General features: G+C 46.8%; 1 protein-coding gene across 2 annotated transcripts in view; it reads right to left on the bottom strand.

Moving 5' to 3' along the window:
- PAK3 (p21 (RAC1) activated kinase 3) overlaps positions 1 to 20,958 on the bottom strand; it is a 156,013-nt gene that overhangs the window by 30,086 nt on the left and 104,969 nt on the right. For both annotated transcript variants that reach the window (XM_075435380.1, XM_075435379.1), the window contains exons 2-5: positions 15,978 to 16,174; positions 8,424 to 8,524; positions 3,278 to 3,431; positions 1,509 to 1,546 (exon numbers count right to left, since the gene is read on the bottom strand). In XM_075435380.1, coding sequence (XP_075291495.1) covers positions 1,509 to 1,546; positions 3,278 to 3,431; positions 8,424 to 8,524; positions 15,978 to 16,152 — 468 coding nt within the window. In that variant the 5' untranslated portion in view covers positions 16,153 to 16,174. The remainder of the gene's footprint in view (positions 1 to 1,508; positions 1,547 to 3,277; positions 3,432 to 8,423; positions 8,525 to 15,977; positions 16,175 to 20,958) is intronic.

Here is a 20,958-nt window from a genome sequence, read left to right as displayed (position 1 = left end):
GGGGACCTTATAAATGCCTCTAAATATCTGCAGGGTGGGTGTCAGGAGGACGGGGCCAGACTCTTTCCAGTGGTGCCCAGCGACAGGACAAGGGGCAATGGGCAAAAACTGAAGCAGAGGAAGCTCCGTCTGAACATGAGGAAGAACTACTTCCTTCTGAGGGTGATGGAGCCCTGGCCCAGGCTGCCCAGGGAGGCTGTGGAGTCTCCTTCTCTGGAGATATTCCAGACCCACCTGGACGCGGTGCTGTGCAGCCTGCTTCGGCAGGGGGTTGGACTGGGTGACCCACAGAGGGCCCTGCCAACCCCGACCATTCTGTGATTCTGTGATCAGCATACAGCTTTCTATGCATCATTAGCACATTTCTTGCACGAGAACAGAAGATGATTAAAGGAAAAATAAAGAAGGGAATAATCACATTTCTGTTATGTCAATCACATTTCTGTTCTGCTATGTTCTCATTACTATTTTTTCCACTGGGCTCCATGCTTGGTCTGACAGCACTGAACTGTGTGGCTAGAACATATACAACGTCATGTTATTTAATGCCAGACTCCCAGCAAGGAGTGAAACGAAGTTAAAGTCATTCCAAGGACTCCTCGATCCTGTCAGAGAGTTCTTTTCCCTGTACTGTAACATTCGACCAGCATCCTCCGAGTCGGTAACTTCGGAAAGCTGACATCTTCACTGTCTCACCACTCTCTCTGTCTGCTAGAATAAAATACCACGGCAACTGCCGATGCGTCCACACCCAGTGGAAAAGCTACTGGGAAGGCTTACTATGCCCTAGTGAACCCCAAACTTCCTTTTAAGAGTGTGTTTTATTAAAGACAATGAAAGTGGCGTCAACTGAAAATGTGAATATTCAAAGATGATTTTTATTTCATTACGCACAGTCTCCGCTGTGTAATCACAAACCTAAAATTAAGTTGCTTGACATTGGAAAATAAAGGCCAAATCCCCATTCAGTCATTTGCTATTTAATGCACTAACATTAACACTAATAAATCTGGTCAACATCAATGTGGATGTCATGACTACATCTCTGGGATTGCTATGGCAATCCAGTATTAATTAGAGTGGATGATTATTTAAAACTTTCTTTCAACGGTTCCAGTGAGCTACATATCAATTATAACCTTATTCATATTCAGCTACATATCCAGCTGTACTGAGGATAAATCATAAAATTTAATAGAAATGGATTCTAAGTTGTTAAAACTAAATTAAATTGGGCTAATTAGACAGTACTGCATATTGTCGTGTATTGTTGTGAATTATATATTCCATCACGCTTCAGAACAGCAAGCAATCTTCCGTCCGCAAAACCAGACTTTCATCTGTTTAAAAAATCTTAAACAGAAAATTAGAAAACAGCCAGCAATCCCTTTTCTGCTGCTGCAAGGACATTACAATGTACTTTCTTTCTCTCCCGCAACAGGCAACGCTCACAGCTTGCTCCACAATTCCTGAAGGCTCTGGAAGTAGAAGGTTACTTTCCCACTCACCGAAGGATGGGCTTCTATGTATCCGTGGGCGCTCTTATCTGCAATGTGCAAGGGAAAATTAAGCAGACGCTGTTATAAAACTGCCTGTTGTGGGGCATCCCACAGAACAAGTAAATCCAGATAGACTGTTCCTTCACATCCCTCCAGCAGCAACAGTTATTTTACACAGCAAGTAAGACTACAGGACAATATACTAGGTTGTTGTTTTTCTACAGTTTCTTGTGTCTATTTTTTGCCCTGTTTTGTCAGTAAATATAAAAAATTGAAACTTGGTCAAGAAAATGCAAATTGTTCTTCAACAGTCAATGCTTCTGTTCCAGCCAAGAGCTGAAGTAGCTGGGGTTTTTTTATATTTTAAAATAAATTGCACACATTGATTCTCTTTAGCTTGCTGAAAACGCCTCCCCACAAAAGCTTCCCCAGAATTCTCCGTAGCCATGGCGGTTCTATTCTGACATCGCACACTAACAGCTCCTGAGCCCAGGAGCACGCACTAACTGTTCTGAATTTTGCATTTCACCACTACAGTAACTGCTATTTTAGCAAACACTAAGTTAGATAGTCAAATCTTTTAATACGGAATTTAGAAAAAAAGATGCTGTCCCTCAAAAGAAAAGAAATGTTAGTAAATTCTGGAGATAATGACAGTTTTTAGAAGGAATTCTGAGCAGCTCTCCCAGTCTGCGTTTTGGAAGCTGTACTGGTTGAACCAGCAAACTGAGGCAATGACAGACCCCACAGCCACAGACCGTGCGGGGAACCGAACCCCTGCAGGACAAATTACGAATGCTGTCCGCACCCTGGGGGACACAGACACCCCCTTATCAGCTGAAGCTGTTGACATGAGCTTTACTAACATAACGGCATCTTAATGGTATTTTTGTTGAAAAATCAACTCAGTCATTAAGTTATTAAGAAATCTCAAAAGAAAGCATCGACACAAAAGCCAGATCGTAAACCCGCACCTCGCAAAAACCTCTGCTTACTTGCTAGCCAGAGTTTGTCTAGCAAAAAACCAAAAATAAATGGGCCAAAGGAAAGAAAAAAATGCAAACTGCAGCACAGACTTGCTCTCTCCTTTTTGCAATGCTGCACTACAATTTTGCAGACTATTCACGACCAAGGGGAAAAAAAATGACAGCTCCATCACATTTGCAGGCTTCTGGATGGTAACACCTAAATCACGAGGATCTTCCCGGAATGAGCATGCTGTGGAGGCCGCGCTGGACACCGACGCCTTTCTCCCCACCCTCTGTGGCAACGTTCCTTTTACATTACAGTGGCAGCCGTCCTAGGTTTGTTGGTGAATTTATGCATAGCAACCTAAACTTCCCTGCAGCTAACGCAAAAAAATCCTTGCCAATTCTCCTCCATCACAAAGTATCACAAAAAATCCTCGTAGTCCATAACCTGTCTTTCACAGGATCTGAGAGGAACTCATAAAATGCACTAACTCAGGATACCCCATACCCCAGTCTGAACACTGCGAAGGGACCAGGGTGAGAAGAAGCAAAAGTAAACATGACCTTCTGGTCATTAATGCATCTGACTAAAAACGGTAATGATTGTTCCAGCTAGTATATTATTTACCTCTAAAACCAAGCAACACAGAAAAGTCACAGTTTCAATGACGTTTAAGGGACAAAAGGAGAAATAGAAGCATTTTAGGAATATTCCACAAAGCAGAATTTTTTAAGGTTGCTCCTCGATCGCCTGAATGTTGAACTTTGGTCTGCTGTTCCCTTTTTCGCAGCGAGAATTCCACTTACCTCCTGACGTAAAGCTCATATATTTCTGGTTGTTAACTGTTTCTTTGGAATCATAAAATTTGAGAACATCTAGAACAGCTTGTGGGTTCTTCTTCTGCTCCAGCTTCGTTATGTTGGAGGTCTGTAGTAGCCTGGCCCACTGCTCTGGAATGCCCTGTAGATGTCAAGCGGAAAGAATGCGGATTTAGAATATTTATCTGCAGCCTCACACATCTTTACCAAGATCCCATGCTACCTGTAAGATTACTTTCAGAAATTTTGATTGACACCTTACAATTAAAATTAGCAGCTTAGACATTAGATGCAATCATTCTCTACCAAAATATAGAGCTAAAACCAGGATCCAACTTTAAAAAGAAAAGAAAGTTATGACCGTGATAGGAAAAAAAGTGCATGAAACTCATCCGTAAGTCAACTCTGCTCTTCCATGGAATAATGGCTGAAGGCATAGCTTGTTTTCCTGGTGATTCAGTGCAGGCATAACAAGACTATTCTAGATTTGTGGACAACACAGTGTATTTTAGGAGCTTTACACTGGATTTTTAATGCTTAATAACGCAAACGTATTTTGCTGAAATGATCACTGCTGTCTGATTAAAAGGTAAACCCCACCCTGATACCATTAATTTTCAGCGTACCAGGGAACACCATGGGGTTAAGAATTTGCATTCGAATTCTCAAAACTGTAACACTGAGTTGTACCACTGCCGCTAAGGATGTTGAGCTTTTTCGAGCTCCTGTAGCTCTGCAGGTTCTCCACTGTAAATACACAGAAAGCAGGGACTCAGGAAACAGGCCGAGAGTGCCAAAGCCTTGCATGAATTCTTGGACATCTCACGAGTGAGGGTGGTGTTTGAAAACTGATCCAATCGCTGAAAGCCGCAGCTCTGCATTGAAATGATATTGATGAAAAATTGCTTTAAATATCCAGTATAATTTCCTAAATTGGAAAGCCTGTAATTTTCCCCATTTACTGCACAGCCATTGTAGGGCTTACTGAATGAAAAACTACACCTGAAGGACATTAAAACTTGGTGCCACCCCAATCTAGGTATACACTTTAATATAGCTTCTTCCTAAGAAGTTCTCCACAAAACAATGTGTGACATGGGCCTCCAAAGATTAGGATTAATGAAAAAAAAGTGGGATAAGCCAAGCAACAAATCTACGGCACACACATCAACCTGCTGCTGCAGTGCTATGACATCTCAAAGAAGCATTTTGATGCAAGAGTCTTTTGGGCCTGTGACGCACCTCTGGGAGCTTCCCTGTGCACATCTGTGAGCCATAGAGATCTGGCTGCAATGGACGTAAATAAAGAAAGAAAAGAAAGTTAAAACAGAATGTGGGACAACTTAGAAGGTGGTAGGAGGAAACCAACGGGCAAAAATGGGGAAGTCCCATCTAAAATAGGAGTTATGAGGTAAATACCAAATAGATTAGGTGGTGGACAGGCTACAGGAAGGCAGGCTTAGGAAAACAGAAAAATCACAACTGTTCCAAAGTTTGGAAGCATCATTCCCCCTCCTCTCTGTTTTAAACCAGTTTTTCTCTCCCTCATAAAAATGCATTACTGAGGATTAACTGCAAGTGACTGGAACAATTACCCGTGATTTCTTTTTTCAGTTAAAAAATAAAAATAACAGAGAATGATCTGGGCTTTTGCTATTTGTCTAGTTTTGAACAGCAGGTTAGCATTTTTGAATGGCTCTACATCAGTTTTTTCCAGTGGTTCTCCAGCCCCAAGATCACAACTGGCCAATGCACGAGTCAACAAAGTGCCGTGGAGAAAGCAGCAGCTGGTCAAAACTCACATTTCATGCTGGGAGGTTGTGGATCATCATAACGCAAATAATCGATGCGTGTCAGACTGAAAATCAGGACAATTCTAAAGAAATCTTTGACCAGATTAACAACGTGCAATTTCTTTGGATCTGTGGCCACAACCTTCTCCCACTTGCTAATGTCATCATCTTGAAACTTTAAAAGTTTGGTGGGTGACCACATTTTATTCTAGATTGGGGATCAGGAAACTGTTTCAAAAATGCATGCCTTACAAAACGCACTCCTCAAAGCCCTGCAAACCACGCTTCTTCCTCCATTCAGAAAATGCAACTGTTTCTTCAAAATAAACCAACAGAAAGCTCTAGCAGCATGCTCCCACCCAACAGTTTCCAACCACTCTTCTTTTGAGCTTTAAAAGCCCTACTTCTTCGCAAACGTGGTTGCTCCAAGCACGGTGAAATGGAGATACAACGTACGTTCAATGAGCAGCAACACAGCTTGGTGCTCAAGCCTGAAAGCCGAAACTCAGGAGCCCATGCAACGCTGATTCGAGATGCAGCTACCGGCAACCAGTTAACGCAGATGGGGGGACCGCTGGATGTCGGAAAATGGCCCAACGCTTTGCACATAACCCGTAGAGCAGACGCTATTGGCGTGACAACGGTAATAATTCAAAACACCTCCCCCCCCCATATATCTGCACATTTACTGGACATTCCCATGGCACTTCCAAACTTTTGACAGAGACAGACAGTGTGATCACTGGACAGTGGGAGGATTTTTACGTGGTACGGCTGGGGGCAGTCCCTTCAGCAGGACGTACTTACCACACGACTACTCAGCTCATACACCGGTTTATCCAGGTTGGGACAAATCAAACGTGCCTAATGTAACGTGTAATGTAATGTGTGCACCTGGGATTAGTTGGGAGCTGATAGCTAGCAACAGGACAAGGGGCAACGGGAACAAACTGAAGCAGAGGAAGTTCCAGCTGAACATGAGGAAGAACTTCTTCACTCTGAGGGTGATGGAGCCCTGGCACAGGCTGCCCAAGGAGGTTGTGGAGTCTCCTCCTCTGGAGATATTCAAGACCCGCATGGACACGGTCCTGTGCAGCCTGCTCTGGGTGACCCTGCTTCATCAGGGGGGTTGGACTGGGTGACCCACAGAGGTCCCTTCCAACTCTGACCGTTCTATGATTCTGTAAAAACTCCCCTTGCTTTGACCGACATTTTACTCCACCAAGGGCTGCAGTGTTGAGCCCTGTGCTGAACAGGAACCTGCCCCTTAGGTTTGTTTTGAATCGGTCTGAGCCTTCTCAAACTGTGGCTTTCCACACTTTAGGAACAAGTATTACTGTAGAAATACTGTGGAACTGTAAACCAGCAGCCATCTAACGCCCACTGTGTCGAAAGGGAAAGATACTAAAAAGAAATTATGGTCCAGCAATAAAGCTGGACGTATTTAGCCACATCTAATCGTTTTGTTCTATAAAAGGCCAGGACTTGTGCTGGTGGCATCTGACACCCAAAGGAAAAAAAAAAAATAAAAATCAAAATCTCTGATGTTCGAGACTGTTTTGACACACTGGATGATAATAACAACATTCAAACTGATGCAAACTCTGAAGCACCGATGGAGAGGGCTTGTGCTTAGAACTGAAGCGTGTTAACCTCGACGGCCCTCCTTTTTGCTCGAGCGGGCAGGGACGTGAAACTACCTGGGCTCCTCAGCACCACTCGGTCTGCAAGAGAACACGATTGTGACCCATCGCCTTTGCCCAGAGCCAGAAGGGAAAAGTCTGAAGCCCAGGGTAGAAATAAAGGCAAAAGGCTGAAAGGAAGAACAAACACAGAATAAGAGCAGCTGAACACTCAGTAGGGAGAGCAGCGAAACGAGGAAAGAAGGAAGGAAAGAAAAGATAGACAGGAGGAAGAGATGCAAACACAACAGGGAGAAAACAAAAGCAGAACGTGACAGAATACAGAATATGATACCAGGACAAAGAGAATGGCCCTGAAGATTAACCTGAACAACAAAGTGGCTACAGTGAGAGACAGACAGGAAAAAAAAAGGAAAACCAGGACAGATAGCAGGGAAAAACATAATTTTAAAAGCTTTATGCTAAGTTTCTGATCAAAAATGACCACATCTGGGCTTTTAAAACGAGCACTTCATCAAGCCCTAGGGTTTGGCACAGAATAAATTTTGAAGTAAGATTTTGTAAGTGACATCTATTTTAAAAAGGCTAATTAACCAGTCCACATATTTAACATGTAGCTGTATTTCCTCATTACTAAGGATAATTCAATTTCACTACTCTGTTGAAGATGCACCGTCATTAAATGTGCCCTTTTTCCTTCTATCTTATTATTATGATTGTTACTACTACTGCAGCATACAGAAAGCTTCCAGTTTTCCGAAATGTTTTTGAGAAACGAAAGTAGTGATCAAAGTGAAAAATGCTGAAGGAATCCCATTTAGGGTTCAGATTCTGACAGCTAACCACCCTCTGTCCAGGCAAACGATTTGTCCCACCCTGTCCGGTGTATGCAGCCAGCTGGCACTACCACACTTGACCATTCGAGGCACGGTGACAAGGCAGCCTGACCACTCAGCTCACAGGGTACCACCGATGCTACGGAGAGCTGCTAACGTTTCCTCTCACCTCCACAGCTCAACCAAACGTAAGGTTGCTGCCCTCTCAGCTTTAAGGATTAATGGTTACGGCACCTAACCAGCAGTCTAAGAGAAAACGCTTTGAAGCCCCCTCCAGACTTCAAAAAGCTTCTATCAGACTCGTCGTTCCCAACACTTCACACCCTTTGTTGTGATATAAGTAGAAGAAGCTGACTGCTGTTTTATTAATACACAAAGGCAAGGAACGTGTCTGATCACCTAGTCTATGGACATATTTGGAAGGATATTACATTAAAATGAATGGATTTTGGCAACGCTGCAGCTTTCTGGGCGTCTCCAAGGGCTGTCTGCAGAGCAGTTGGGCTTCGCACTTTGGGGCTGCCTGTCTACAGCAAGACAGACACCACGCACATGCGTGGGGGGGTTTATGCTTTTCCAAAGACACTGAATAACCAACCCCTGTAGCAGCTTGTGGGACTGATAAAAGCATACACCTACGATCTTCTTCGTTTTCATTTTCCACAGACACTCTGCTGACAATCCTTGGAGAAAAAAAGCAGCCTGAATCAGAAGTGAAACGCTCCAAACCCTAAGCCCAACAAAGAAGTGTCTCTCTCTTCACAGCCTGGCTGCTGTCATCTGACGTTTCTGGCAACACGAGGTTATTTCACCATCAAGAACCCCGAAGCTCTGGTAAGCACGCAACACAGTGGTTACTTACTGTGAATTCTCCAGTGACGGCATCAAATCCCACGTGAATGGTATGTTCAAAGTCTGAAGGAAGAGAGATCTCGGGACGTTCTTTCTCCTTCTTCTTGTTGGCTAGAGACAAAACATTAACAAGCACTTATTTTCTGCGCAGCTTTTCATTCAAAAATTTCCATAATCAAGTGTGCTCAAGATAATATTTTAAAAGTGGAAAACAAATCAGTGACAAGTGGTGTCCCTCAGGGGTCCGTACTGGGACCAGTACTGTTTAATATCTTCATCAATGCCAAAGACTGCAGATGGCACCAAGCCGAGTGGTGCGGTCGACACGCCTTGGGGACGGGATGCCATCAGAGGGACCTGGACAAGATCGAGAAGTGGGCCCGTGTGAACCCTCATGAGGGTCAACAAGGCCAAGTGCAGGGTCCTGAACCTGGGTCAGGGCAGCCCCTGCTATCACTACAGGCTGAGGGGTGAAGGGATGGAGCAGCCCTCAAAAGGAGGACTTGGGGGTACGGGTGGATGAAAAGCTGGCCATGGCCCAGCAGTGTGCGCTGGCAGCCCAGAAGGCCAACCGTGCCCTGGGCTGCATCCCCAGCAGCGTGGGCACAGGGCGAGGGAGGGGATTCTGCCCCTCTGCCCTGCTCTGGTGAGACCCCCCGGGAGTCCTGCGCCCAGCTCTGGAGCCCTCAGCACAGGACAGAGCTGGAGCTGTGGGAGTGGGGCCAGACGAGGCCCCAGCCATGATCCGAGGGCTGGAACCCCTCTGCTGGGAGGAAAGGCTGAGAGAGCTGGGGCTGGTCAGCCTGGAGAGGAGAAGGCTCCGGGGAGACCTTAGAGCAGCCTGCAGTGCTTAAACAGGGCCTATAGGAAAGATGGGGAAAATCTTTTTAGCAGGGACTGTTGCGACAGGACAAGCAGTAACGGCTTTAAACTAAGGGAGAGTAGATTTAGACTGGCTATAAGGAAGAAATTTTTTACAGGGAGGGTGGTGAAACCCTGGCCCAGGTTGCCCAGAGAGGCGGTCGCTGTCCCATCCCTGGAAACATTCAAGGCCAGGTTGGACGGGGCTCTGAGCAACCTGATCTGGTTGAAGATGTCCCTGCTCATTGCATGGCGGTTGGGCTAAATGGCCTTTAAAGGTCCTTTCCAACCCAAACCATTCTATGATTCTGTGATCTTTCTTGACAAACAGACCCAAGTTGATACAACACCAGCCTAACTGTCAACCCCTGCTTGGGAAGGTCTAGAAAGTGTTATTTCTTTTTGGTTTTCTTCCAATTAGTGTCAGAGCTGCCAAAGCAAGCTGTTCATGAAGTGGCCTTCTTAGGCTCTCTCTAATCAGTATGATTTCTACTACCAGTTCTTTTTTTCATCAAGTTTTCATACTTAGCAACTAACCCCTGTTTGACTTTGCTCTGTGGGTTCCTGCAGAAGTAAAGCAACCAGGACATGCATGTGCACGCCTGTTTGCGTGTCTTTTCTTCAACACACCTTAAGCCTGCTGTCAAACTCTGCCAAAGCAGAGAGGAGAGGTTTTTTAAGATAACCAGGTTGCTGCAAGTTCTGTGCAAACAGGCAGCTTAGAAGAAGAGAAAGATCCTATTCCTGCCTCCTCTCTGAGTAAAGGGCTGACGCAGCAGAAACCACAGAATCTGCACAGCAACAGGATCCCATAAAAGCCATTGGAAAAGCTTCATTTGATCTCTCAATTAACAAAGACATATAACCATAAACCCCAGGCTTTATTAGTCTCCTTGGTTTTAAATCACTCCACCAGTGTTCACACGGTATGGAGTATCTTATTGAAGCAGACAGACTTGGAAGCCAGTCAACCTGTGTCTGTTTCTCATCGCCCTCCTATTTTAACGCCTTTTGAGAGTTACATCCCTTGTGGTCATCCATCTCCTGTGCTTTTTACTATTGACAAATCTGACTTCAGCCCAGTTTCATCGACCCTGATAAAGAACCAGCAGAATAAAGGCCAAGAGAAGCTGCCTTCACTCTGATGCATCACGAATCCACGTTCAACAGACACTTCTCTGAATAATGGTGACAGTAATGCCCATTCTGGACAACTCCCAAGCACCCAGATGAACACAGCATAAACCCATTCTCCAACATCTATCCTGCTGGCAGGTACCTGAAATACTTGGCCTCCCTGGAGAAGCAGCGTGCTCCAAGCCCAACTACCACGTGGTTGAACAACCCAGCACAGAGCTATCTGTAGGATCTTCTGTGGTGCCAGTGGTCTATCTGTGACAGCCGAGAGGGGAACCGCCATTCCACCAAATGCATTTGTCATTTCAGTGGAAAAATTACATGCTAATGATTGGAACAGAACAGATATCACAGTGCCCACTTGCAGTATGTGAGAGTTATTAGCACAAACTCGGGAAATAGGACACGCATAAAGCGCTCATGTAGAATACAAAAAAGTGACATCGTCTCATGTCTTGAAAGCAAGCGCACTGTGCCCCAGGATCCCACCTCTCCTCTGCTGCCCTTCTCAGCAGTTTCACGCCGGCCTGGTTTACATACCCTCATCGTGGTTCTGAGCAGGTTTGGCTCTATAGAGCTGATGCGACACGACGCCACACTGACAAGTCATGAGCAACCCATAAAATGAGAGGTTTATGCTGTGCCTGTCGCAACGGGACTCTGTCAGGATCTCTGAAGGCCAGTGTATCACCATTTACTCCTGATGATATGAATACACGTGCCATACTCACACATCAGCAGGAGAGAAAGGAGCAGTTGTTCGGGCCCTGTCTTTGCCTTCCACGTTCCCTCAGTGCGGTGCCGGTGCCAGCCGTGCTGCGCACACCAGATTATTCTTCTTTCAAAAGCCAGTGTCCCCTTCTACCAACATCCAACAGGATGGGGTTTTGCAAAATCTATTTTCTGGCACATCAGCCTTCTAACATAAAGCACTACTATGCTCGTAGACTTTTAATTAATACTTTCCTTCACTGTTTCAGTATTACACTTGCCAGCTTCATGAGTTTACCCAGGGGTCTCACCCACAGGCTGAACTCACCACGAACCAGCACCCCTCCCAGCCTGGGTCTGCCTTTGCTCACAGACAGCAGCTCCACGAGGCCTCTCCGTGCACATCTTTCTTATTCCACCTCACAGCCTCCTTTAGCTAGAAGGTGTTCTGCTCTTCGTAATTATAGTCTAGAGTATTTTCGATGTTTCTAATCCTTTCTCTGTGTTGTTGCATTTATCCTCATTAAATAATTAACTGCCACCTTTTGTCTGTACTGCACACTCCTATACAATGTTAATTGATGAATTATTTTCATTTAGCATTCACTAAAGATGGTAGCAATATATCAGATACAAATGCAAAGGCTTTTCCCCTTCTTTTATCTCTAAGATGATGATGTTTAATTTTCAGGGTAGATGTTGCCAGCTACAAGATGTCATCTCCATTCAGCATAAATAACTTTTTATTATGGATAACAAAACTGGCTTCTCCCACCTCATCATTTGCAAGCAAACTCAGTGAAAATTAGATTTAAAGGATCATCAAATTCAGTTCAAAGCAACAGGCAGATCTAGAAGCGAATTAAGGCATTGCAGAAAACATTCCATCAAAAGCAGCACTTGTCCACTCTCGGCCCCTGCTGCCAGGAGACCAGCGTTCCAGCTCCTGCCCCAAGACCTGGCTCCTGTGCTTCACGGACCTCTGCCTACCAGACTGTGGATATAATACCTATGCTCCAAATGCTGGCAACCTATGCATTAAATACAGAATTAAATTAAATACAGAATTAGATGTCTCCTTGCAACACCCCCATACCTCCCCAGCCTAAAAACTTTGACACTTCTGTCTGTGCCCTGCAACTCCAATAACTTCTGTTCTACGTAAGCTGGCAAAATGATACGAAAAGGCACGACTTCTTTGAAGCAGTGACTGACTGGATTCAAGGGTTTTATACTGGGCATGCCTCTTTGATTTTCTTACAAATGCCCTTCTCAATACACTCCTGCTGCAGAGCAGGTAGCCATGAGGGCCACCCACACCACCTTAGCGACTACGACAGATTAAAAAAGGAAAGAGTGTTCCGTCTTCACAGTCGGCATCATCATTATTATGTTAAAAGAGCAGTTGTTTGGCAGAAAAGCGTGACTCAGCTAAGCGGCAGCGTCTCTCCAGAGAGGGAGGAAGGGTTTGACCTCACGATCACACCCTCCTGTTTGCTTGCCGCCTCCTCATCTCGCTCCGTTGCTTCCTCCATCCCTCTCCCCTTCACCATGCTGTCCCCCCCATCCTCCTTCCTGCTCTGCTCCCCCTCTCCTACCCCAGTGGCCTTGTCCTTTTCTTTCTCCTCCATCAATCTTAACCCCGCTGGGTTTTTCCTCCTTCCCACTCTTCTTGTTTTTTCTGTACAGGAAGCAACCAGAGGACTGAAGGTCAGACTCTGCTCCTAGCTGCAGCTAAGCCTAAAGCTGCTAAGATGGAAGCGATACTATTCACCCGGTAATCCTACCGCAGATCTACCTCTTCAGCTGAAAGGGGCAAGCGAGCTGTGGTGGGCTTGAATGCCAACAGCGTCTTCGTGGAGCCACCAGTTCACACTCAGTATTAATTTGTTTCACAGCACTGCAATTATGGGTGGTTTAATGAAAGAAGAACGAGGCTGTATCAACCAGCCGCGAGAACGCAAGCCGTTCCTTTCTGCTCTCCACTCTCCTGAGGTAACAGCACTCTGCCGAGAGGAAACACTGATGCCATCAACTCCGCCGTGGCTCCCGCCGCCATCGTCACCTCCGAGGAAGGCAGGCCAATCTCACGGCTTCAGCACAGGCTATGGGGGAAGGGGGTCAGCTCCTGGTTCCACACAGATTGCCCACGCGACGCTGGAAACGTATTTCAGTTGTCTGCCTTGGCTTCCCGCCCCCAGGAAACGGGGTACCTTACCCCAGAGACGGGGGTGAGGGGAGCTACGCCGAGAAACACCGGGAGCTCAGGTGCTATGGGAAGGAGCAGGATGCTAACGCCCCAGTGGCTTGTTTCAACTGTGGAAGCACAGAGAGGCTCCACAGCGTCATCGGCGGCTTGCCAAAACAAGGTTTGAGGCACAGGAGTGCTCAAACCCTAACTGAGAACCTACACTCCAACAGCCAAGTGACTGGGAGAGACTCCTGGTCCCCGAGCACAGCGGTCCCGGCACACCCCGCTGCCTTGGAGAGAACACACCGCAGCACATCCATCCTCGCGTCCCTCCTGCCTGGCGAGCAAGTGACAGACAACAACGTTCCTGCAGGTTCAGGCAGGAACACCCTGCCGTGGTGTCTCCTTCACGTTCTGTTTACTAGCAGCAGTGGTGGACTATTAATACAGATTTCTGATGCTGCAAAGCACTGCGCTAGATGAGAGCAGCCGTATTAATCACCTTCTGTTTTCTAAGCAGGACTCTCAGAAACGTGTCATGGAGCCTGTGAAGCATGCACAGGCCAGCTGATACCCTGACCCACAAGCCAGCCCCAAGATGAAACCACCTCAAGGGGCTTGGCCAGTCAAGCTAAACTTCTTCCATTTATTATTTCACCCAGCAAAATTAAGCTATAAATCTTAGCTGACTTTCCCTCACAGTCACATTTAAAATCGTGATGCCTGTATGTTTCCTGAGACTGCTCCGAGGGGTAATTACACCTCTTTTTAATGTCACTGATCATTTCCAGCAGCGGTTCTTTCTGGATCTCCCCGTTTCTGCACACAGTTCACACAGCACCTCCTGCTTAAGAGATGTTCCCTCAGAGAGGGCTAATACATAATAACGCTGGCAGTCAGGGGAAGAAGTGACCCAAGTCCTTCCAAGAATTAAACAAGCCAGGAGAGATTTTAATTTTGGCCTTTAAAAAGAATCAATTGCAAATTAATTTTGTTCCCAGACGAGGACATTTTGGGAAGCACTCTGCGGAGCGAAGCGGCCAGCTCTGCCTAAGGAACGGGTCCATCCCGTCGCAGCCTTGACACGGGAGAGGCCATCGGGACTGCGCCTGACTGAGGGGAGGGACGGGGCTGAAACTGTGCCGTGTGCTGCCCGTGTGGAGCTTGGAATGCCCAACTGCCTCCAGCTGCTCCGCACGGCCCACGGAGGAGACACGTGGACGGGGCAGCACAGCAGCGCAGTGAGCTGGAGCTCCGAGGGAACGACCGCACGTCCACAGCTCCGAGCTCTCCTTGGAGGAACGGCGATGTGCAGCGAAGGCGGAATCCCTCTCGAAATCCAGCTGGATTTCGTGCTGCTGATCAGCACCCTTTGAGCACAGCATTTCAGCCAGTTTTCAGTCCGCTTCACTGTCCGCTTACCTGGACCGTACTGCATCAGTTTGTCTGTGAAGATACTATGGGCGGCTGTGTTGCACACCTTACTACAGCAGAATCACAGAATTATTAAGGTTGGAAAAGACCTCTAAGATCATGAAGTCCAACCGTCACCACAACACCACCATGCTTACTAAAAATAACACCCGTTGCTCTCCCTTCACCACCAAGCCTGGTATCTCATGGTAGAAGGCTGTCACAGTATGGTTCAGCATGAACTCCCCTTCGTAAATCCGTACTGACTATTCCTGATCATATTCTTCTCCTTCTTTTGTGTGGAAATGGTTTCCAGGAGGATTTGCTCCACCAGCTCCCCAGGGACCAAGGTGAGGCCCATAGCTCCCCAGATCCTCATTCTTAAAGACACGAGTGACATTTGCTTTTTTCCAGTCACCATAACCTTTCAAAGAAACCAGCAGTAGCCTTGGAGTGATGCCTGCCAGCTCCCCCAGCACTTGTGGGTCCAGCCCGTCAGTTCCCATGGCATTAGAAAACAAGCAGATCCCTCCCCTTCACTCTGTAAATGCTCCAGCTCCACACACACTGCTCCCTTCTGCTAACGCGTTTCAAAGAACGCAACCGAAACGCTGTCTCCTGCACGTTTATAAGATTCTCTTGCTGTAACCACGCAAAGCAGGTTTTAAACCAAGCCATTCTGCACCCACCCTCACCACAAAAGCGACAAGCAAGAAGAGCCTTGCTCCTGTTCCTGGAATGTAAGCGCATTAAAAAAAAAACCCAAGTGTCAGGCTGATTGCCTTCTCGCTTCCGCAAATCTCTTTTCAAAAGTACACAACCCCGTCTCTCTTTTCGCTGCAAATGCACAACAAAATCCAAAGGAAAGGATCCCCCAGCTTAACGATAAAGTTCTTTCCAGCAGGCAAGTCGCACAACGTGCGCACGTCTCACTGGCTTTTTAAAGGCAAGAAAGGAACTGACTGAACACCTCCTCCTCTGCTGAAACCTGTTTAGACTAGAGTCATTGGAACAGAGGGCTTTGGAAGGGACTTTGTCCTGTGCAGCCTGCTGTAGGAGACCCTGCTTCAGCAGGGGGGTTGGACTGGGTGACCCACACAGGTCCCTTCCAACCCCGACCATTCTGGGATTCTGTGACTTTACCACTTTCCGCAACTGAAACAGAAAGAAAATAGTGGCAGAGAGCAAACAGGGCAACCGACAGAAAGCAAGCGGAGAGGCAGCCACCCCTGCGCCCTGCGGATACTTTACTTTTATCCCCTCCTCCCGGGAAGATGGAGCGAAGCCTGGCTTTCTTGTTCTTCTCCTCAGGGGCCATGGGGAGCGGTTTGGAACTGTGGTTTAGCGCCGAAGAGTCGCGGTTGTTGCTGTTCATTCTCAACGGTGGGGCTGGAGGTTTCTCTTCAACATCCAGACTATCGGACATCTTCAGCAGCCCTCACAGCCTCCTGCAAAAGCAGAACAGAAAGCACGCCTGTCACGTACGGATGCCACGGCTGGTGTCCTGGGGAGGAAAGCGGGCACGAAAAGCCCGCTGCTGGAATAAGGACGCCTCTCTATTAGGAGCTTGCTCTGCATATGGTTACTGCTGGTTGCCATACATAAACACAGTGGCCAATTCCTAAAAATCAATGTATCACCATTAAAATACAGCTTTTTTTTTTTATCCTCGTTAAAGGCTTTTAAAATTTTTATTTACAACTTTTTTCCCTGTAGTTGTTTACAATCCAGATTTTCCCTCTAAAACCAGACTTCCACAGCAACATTGAAACGATTTACTGAAACTGCGCGGTATCGCAGCGAACCGTTCTTGTGATGTAAGAAACAGGGTGCCTGTCGGGGGGATACGGAGAGCAAGCATGAGGATCTCTGCTCCCTCCCTGCTCTGTGGCTGGGGAGGGTTTATCCTGGGCGTGTGGGGCTTCAAAAGGAACGATCTTCCCCAAGGACATTCATTCCAAAGTGCCAATTAAAAACTTTCTTGCACATAAAAATGAGCAATAGGTTTGCTTCAAAATCAAACAAAATCTAAGCAGGAAAACGATCGTACCCTGAAACAACCCCAACCTTCCTCCTCCTGTCCTGCTACTGCAGAGGTCTGCTACCGCAGGGCTGTCGGTGGCACAGCTTTGAGTAAAGGCGTTGTAAAGTCCCAGGCGCGGCGCAGGGGCAAGGAGCACACATGCACAGGCTGTTGTTGACTGCTAAGAACGGGGGTACTCGGTCAAGGAAAAAAATATGCAGAAATGGTTACAAAACTTTCATAAGTTGGGAAAACACAGGGTAGGACTTTTCAAATTCCTAGTCTCTCTAGTGTATCTTCAATATTAAAATTCAAGTCTGGATTAAGCAGCCGGTTTAACAAACCAGCAACGCTTGGTAAAATGAACTGTTTTAAGACCTGAAAATAGCGGATGATTTCAGACAGATCAGATGTGATGTGGGCTATATTGCATGTTTTTAAAGTTTACATTTCGACAGGCACCTTGCCTTCCAACCCCTCTAAAACAAACGTGGCTCCGTTTCTGGAAGGCACGTGCAGACCACCGTGCGTGAGTTATGGATCTCTCCTCGTGCTGACTCACAGGTAACACAAGTTATTGCAGTCATCAGCTGCTCTCTTAAACTTAAAATGAAGCAACTTAAGGTCTTCAGCTGTGGAAGTCGGAGGGGGTTTTTCAAAAGTATCAGCCAAACCTGGCAACTGGCGCTTACACACAGGGGTCCCAAAGCTCAGCGGGGAACAGCGTTGCTGCTCTCACTTTGCTCAGGTAAAGCTGCCATGGTTGAGGGGTTTTGGAGTTTGTTGGTTGTTTTTTTATTTTGGAGAGGTTAATGTTTTCAACAACTGCATTTATTTTTATACAGCTGGAATTGTGCTGGGATGTCCAACTGATACATTAATAGGGAATAATCAAATCCACATTGCCTTAACTGACAATACCTGCCACGTCAAACCTAAACGACCAGCTGAAACGTTTAGAGACATTCGCTCTAGACAGCTTTTCATGACATGGGCATTTTAGCCACTGCTACCACTTTCAACTGACCACACATAAAACAATCACCTCCTTTTTTACTACTTGACTTACATTTCTAATTTCACCCAAACGAGATCCCAAAATGCCACGTGTGAGATTCAAAGCATCTGCTCAGTGATAAGAACAATAAATGACGTGTGCCATCACATCTCTGTTTTGCACTGGTCCCTGGGTCCAGGAAGCGAGGTTCCTGAAGATCTGGGTCCACAGAGGATCCCAGGGACCCACCCCGGGGTCACACAGTCGAAAGCCCCAGCAACTGCTGGTCCCAGGCCTCTCCTTACTACACACAGCACGAAGCAGGGATCCTGGAGATCCTGACGGACAAACACTTAAAGGCGTTACGGACCCCAGCTGCTCACCTCCATTGGGGCAGCAGTTTGTATGAGCACCCTTCCCAGCTGACCTCATCAACTGCTTTGTGTCAAATGAGTGATTTGAGCTATTCGGGCATACTTTGCCTGCAGCAAACTAGGCAGAGCTCAAACAATTGCTCGGCTGGTAGATCAATACGGTGTTCACCAGCCAAAGAGGATGTCTACTCGTAGGCTCCAGCCCTATGTGAACTGCTAGACCTTCTCTACACCACGGAGCTGCTCACCTCTACCTGTATGCTGCACAGGTAACCACGGGCAGCCACCGGCCAGGTGCTGTTTCTTCAGGAAAAGAGCACGCACTCTTAACTGATGAAGTCATGTATCGGAGACTGCTGTCAGCCAGAAAGACGCTTCTGTCGTTTGGAACAGACCACTTGTGAAAGCACGGAAGCCATCCTTCACAGCAAACCCTGGTCCCCAGGAGGGCTCTGCCGACACAGCCCGGCTGCCCGGGTAGGGACCTCCTGTGAGACCTGCTCTGGTGATGAAGGAACACGGCCCACCCTCCTATGGAAGCACACATCTAGGTGATAACACGCTCCGTAACACCAAGGAATAGCTATAATTGTGCCCAGGCTGGGGCTTGTGCTGACCTAACTTTCAAGCACAAACTAGCCTATTTACCTAGAGAACTAAACGCTTTTGTAGATCTAGGTCAAACAGTTAACGTGACTAATCTTTGTGATTTCGATCCTGAACTGCAGAAGGCTTTCTTTCCACTAAGAGGGTGGGGAGGAAGAGCCAGCGATGAAAACTACCGTGAGGGAATAGGGAGAACTACCTGTGCCGTGCGTGTTCTCCTGGTGAAGGGAAGCGCGTGATGCCCGGGTATCTCCGCACAGGGAGGCGCGGCAGAGGCCCCAGCTCATGAAGCCCAACCGAGACATCTGGACACAGCTCCTGTCCCTCCAGCAAGTCTCATGGACCAGGAGCTTACGGCAACAGCAGCTTCTATTTTCTCTTTAACTCTTTCACCCACCTACAAGTATTTTTCCAGCACCAGAGACAGCCTTCGCTCCCCCAGCTTGCTGGCGTCGGGCTGTGCAGAAGCGCCAAGGCACGTTTTCAGCTGGTGATCGAAAGCAGGACGGTTATTCTGCTAAGTCCATTACAGGGCATAGAGTTTCAGTTGTCCCTCAGAATGGGACAACTGTGTCTGTCACTGTGTCTATTTGTAAACAACGCCCGTTTGCTGAAATAGGTCCTCCCATGGGATTTCAGGCCACAAAGAATGCTATTAACGGTCTCTGGCCCAATTTGCCTATGATGTAATTATTTCCAAGATTTTGAAAGGAACACTATTTTTTGTTCAAAGCTGTTTCAGGCTCAGTTTCAAGAACTGCACAAAGCTCTTTTATTCACTTCTAAACCAGGGGGGGGGAAAAAAAAAGAGGGGGATGAGAGGGGGGTAGATAGTCTAAAAGGTTTAATGGTCGATAGTAACTTTCTAAAGCTGGTCTAAATGAAAACCAAAGCAAACCACGAGGCAATACACACCAAGAGACTTACAATTTATGGTTTTACTGATCAGAGACCATCTGCTCTTCCATTCGTTCTAATTTTGAGAATTTCCATGTACCACTGCATCACGACAAAAGAACATTCACTATCACGTAAGCCTTCAGATTTTCAGTGTTTTGTACTGATTCACTTGCCTTAGAGAAAACCTGTACAGAACGGAGGGCCAACAAGACGTACTCAGCTCAGAAACTTCTCAGGTTTACATCGCAGAGAAGTGTCAACAGCACAACAGCCCAAGTTAAGCTCTAACCCGGGGCCAGGTTTTCCTATCATAATAACAAGCCCTTGGTCCTGCTAGTCTTGTTGACGACCCCAACAAAAACCACCTTCTGTCTATTGGACATGATTATGCCATATCCATATGCTCAGTCAAGCAGTCAAATTCTGGTGTTCTTCCTATTTTTCTTTTTTATTTTAGGGTTTTGTTGTTTTGCTTTAAATTAAAGGATATAGATAAGATTGGAAGGTCAAAAGACTGGACATTTGGAAGCACTTCTTGACCGAGAGGGTGGTCAAACCCTGGCACAGGCTTCCTAGAGAGGTGGTCGATGACCCAAGCCTGTCAGTGTTTAAGAGGCATTTGGACAATGCCCTTAATACCGTGATTTAACTTTTGGGCAGCCCTGAAGTGGTCAGGCAGTGGGACCAGATGGTCATTCTAGGTCCCTTCCAACTGAAATAGTCTGTTCTATTCTAGGCTCAGGGAGCTGGGCTTGTTTAGCCTGGAGAAGAGAAGGCTGAGAGGGGACCTTAGAAATGCTTATAAATATCTGCAGGGTGGGTGTCACGAAGATGGGACCAGACTCTTTCCAGTGGTGCCCAGCGATAGGACAAGGGGCAACGGGCAAAAACTGAAGCAGAGGAAGTTCCAGCTGAACATGAGGAAGAACTTCTTCCCTCTGAGGGTGACGGAGCACTGGAACAGGCTGCCCAGGGAGGCTGTGGAGCCTCCTTCTCTGGAGATATTCAAGACTCGCCTGGACGCAGTGCTGTGCAGCCTGCTCTGGGTGACCCTGCTTCGGCAGGGGGTTGGACTGGGTGACCCACAGAGGTCCCTTCCAATCCCAACCATTCTGTGATTCTGTGAAAAGCCAACTATCTTCGTTTCTTATAAACATGGGGTTCACTGAGAATTTCATTCTTCGGAGATTACCTTTCAAAACAAAATCCTCTCACTGCTCCCATCATCTGACAAACCCGCAAGCACAGGACGCAGCACTCCTACGAAACTCTTAGCAAAACAGCACACTCAGCCTCCTTCTTGTAAGATGGGGTTTGGACCCTTTTTACCAT

Source organism: Opisthocomus hoazin, chromosome 14 (assembly GCF_030867145.1).
Source record: "Opisthocomus hoazin isolate bOpiHoa1 chromosome 14, bOpiHoa1.hap1, whole genome shotgun sequence".
Lineage (NCBI taxonomy): Eukaryota > Metazoa > Chordata > Aves > Opisthocomiformes > Opisthocomidae > Opisthocomus > Opisthocomus hoazin.
This window is presented reverse-complemented; position numbering and strand designations above follow the sequence as displayed.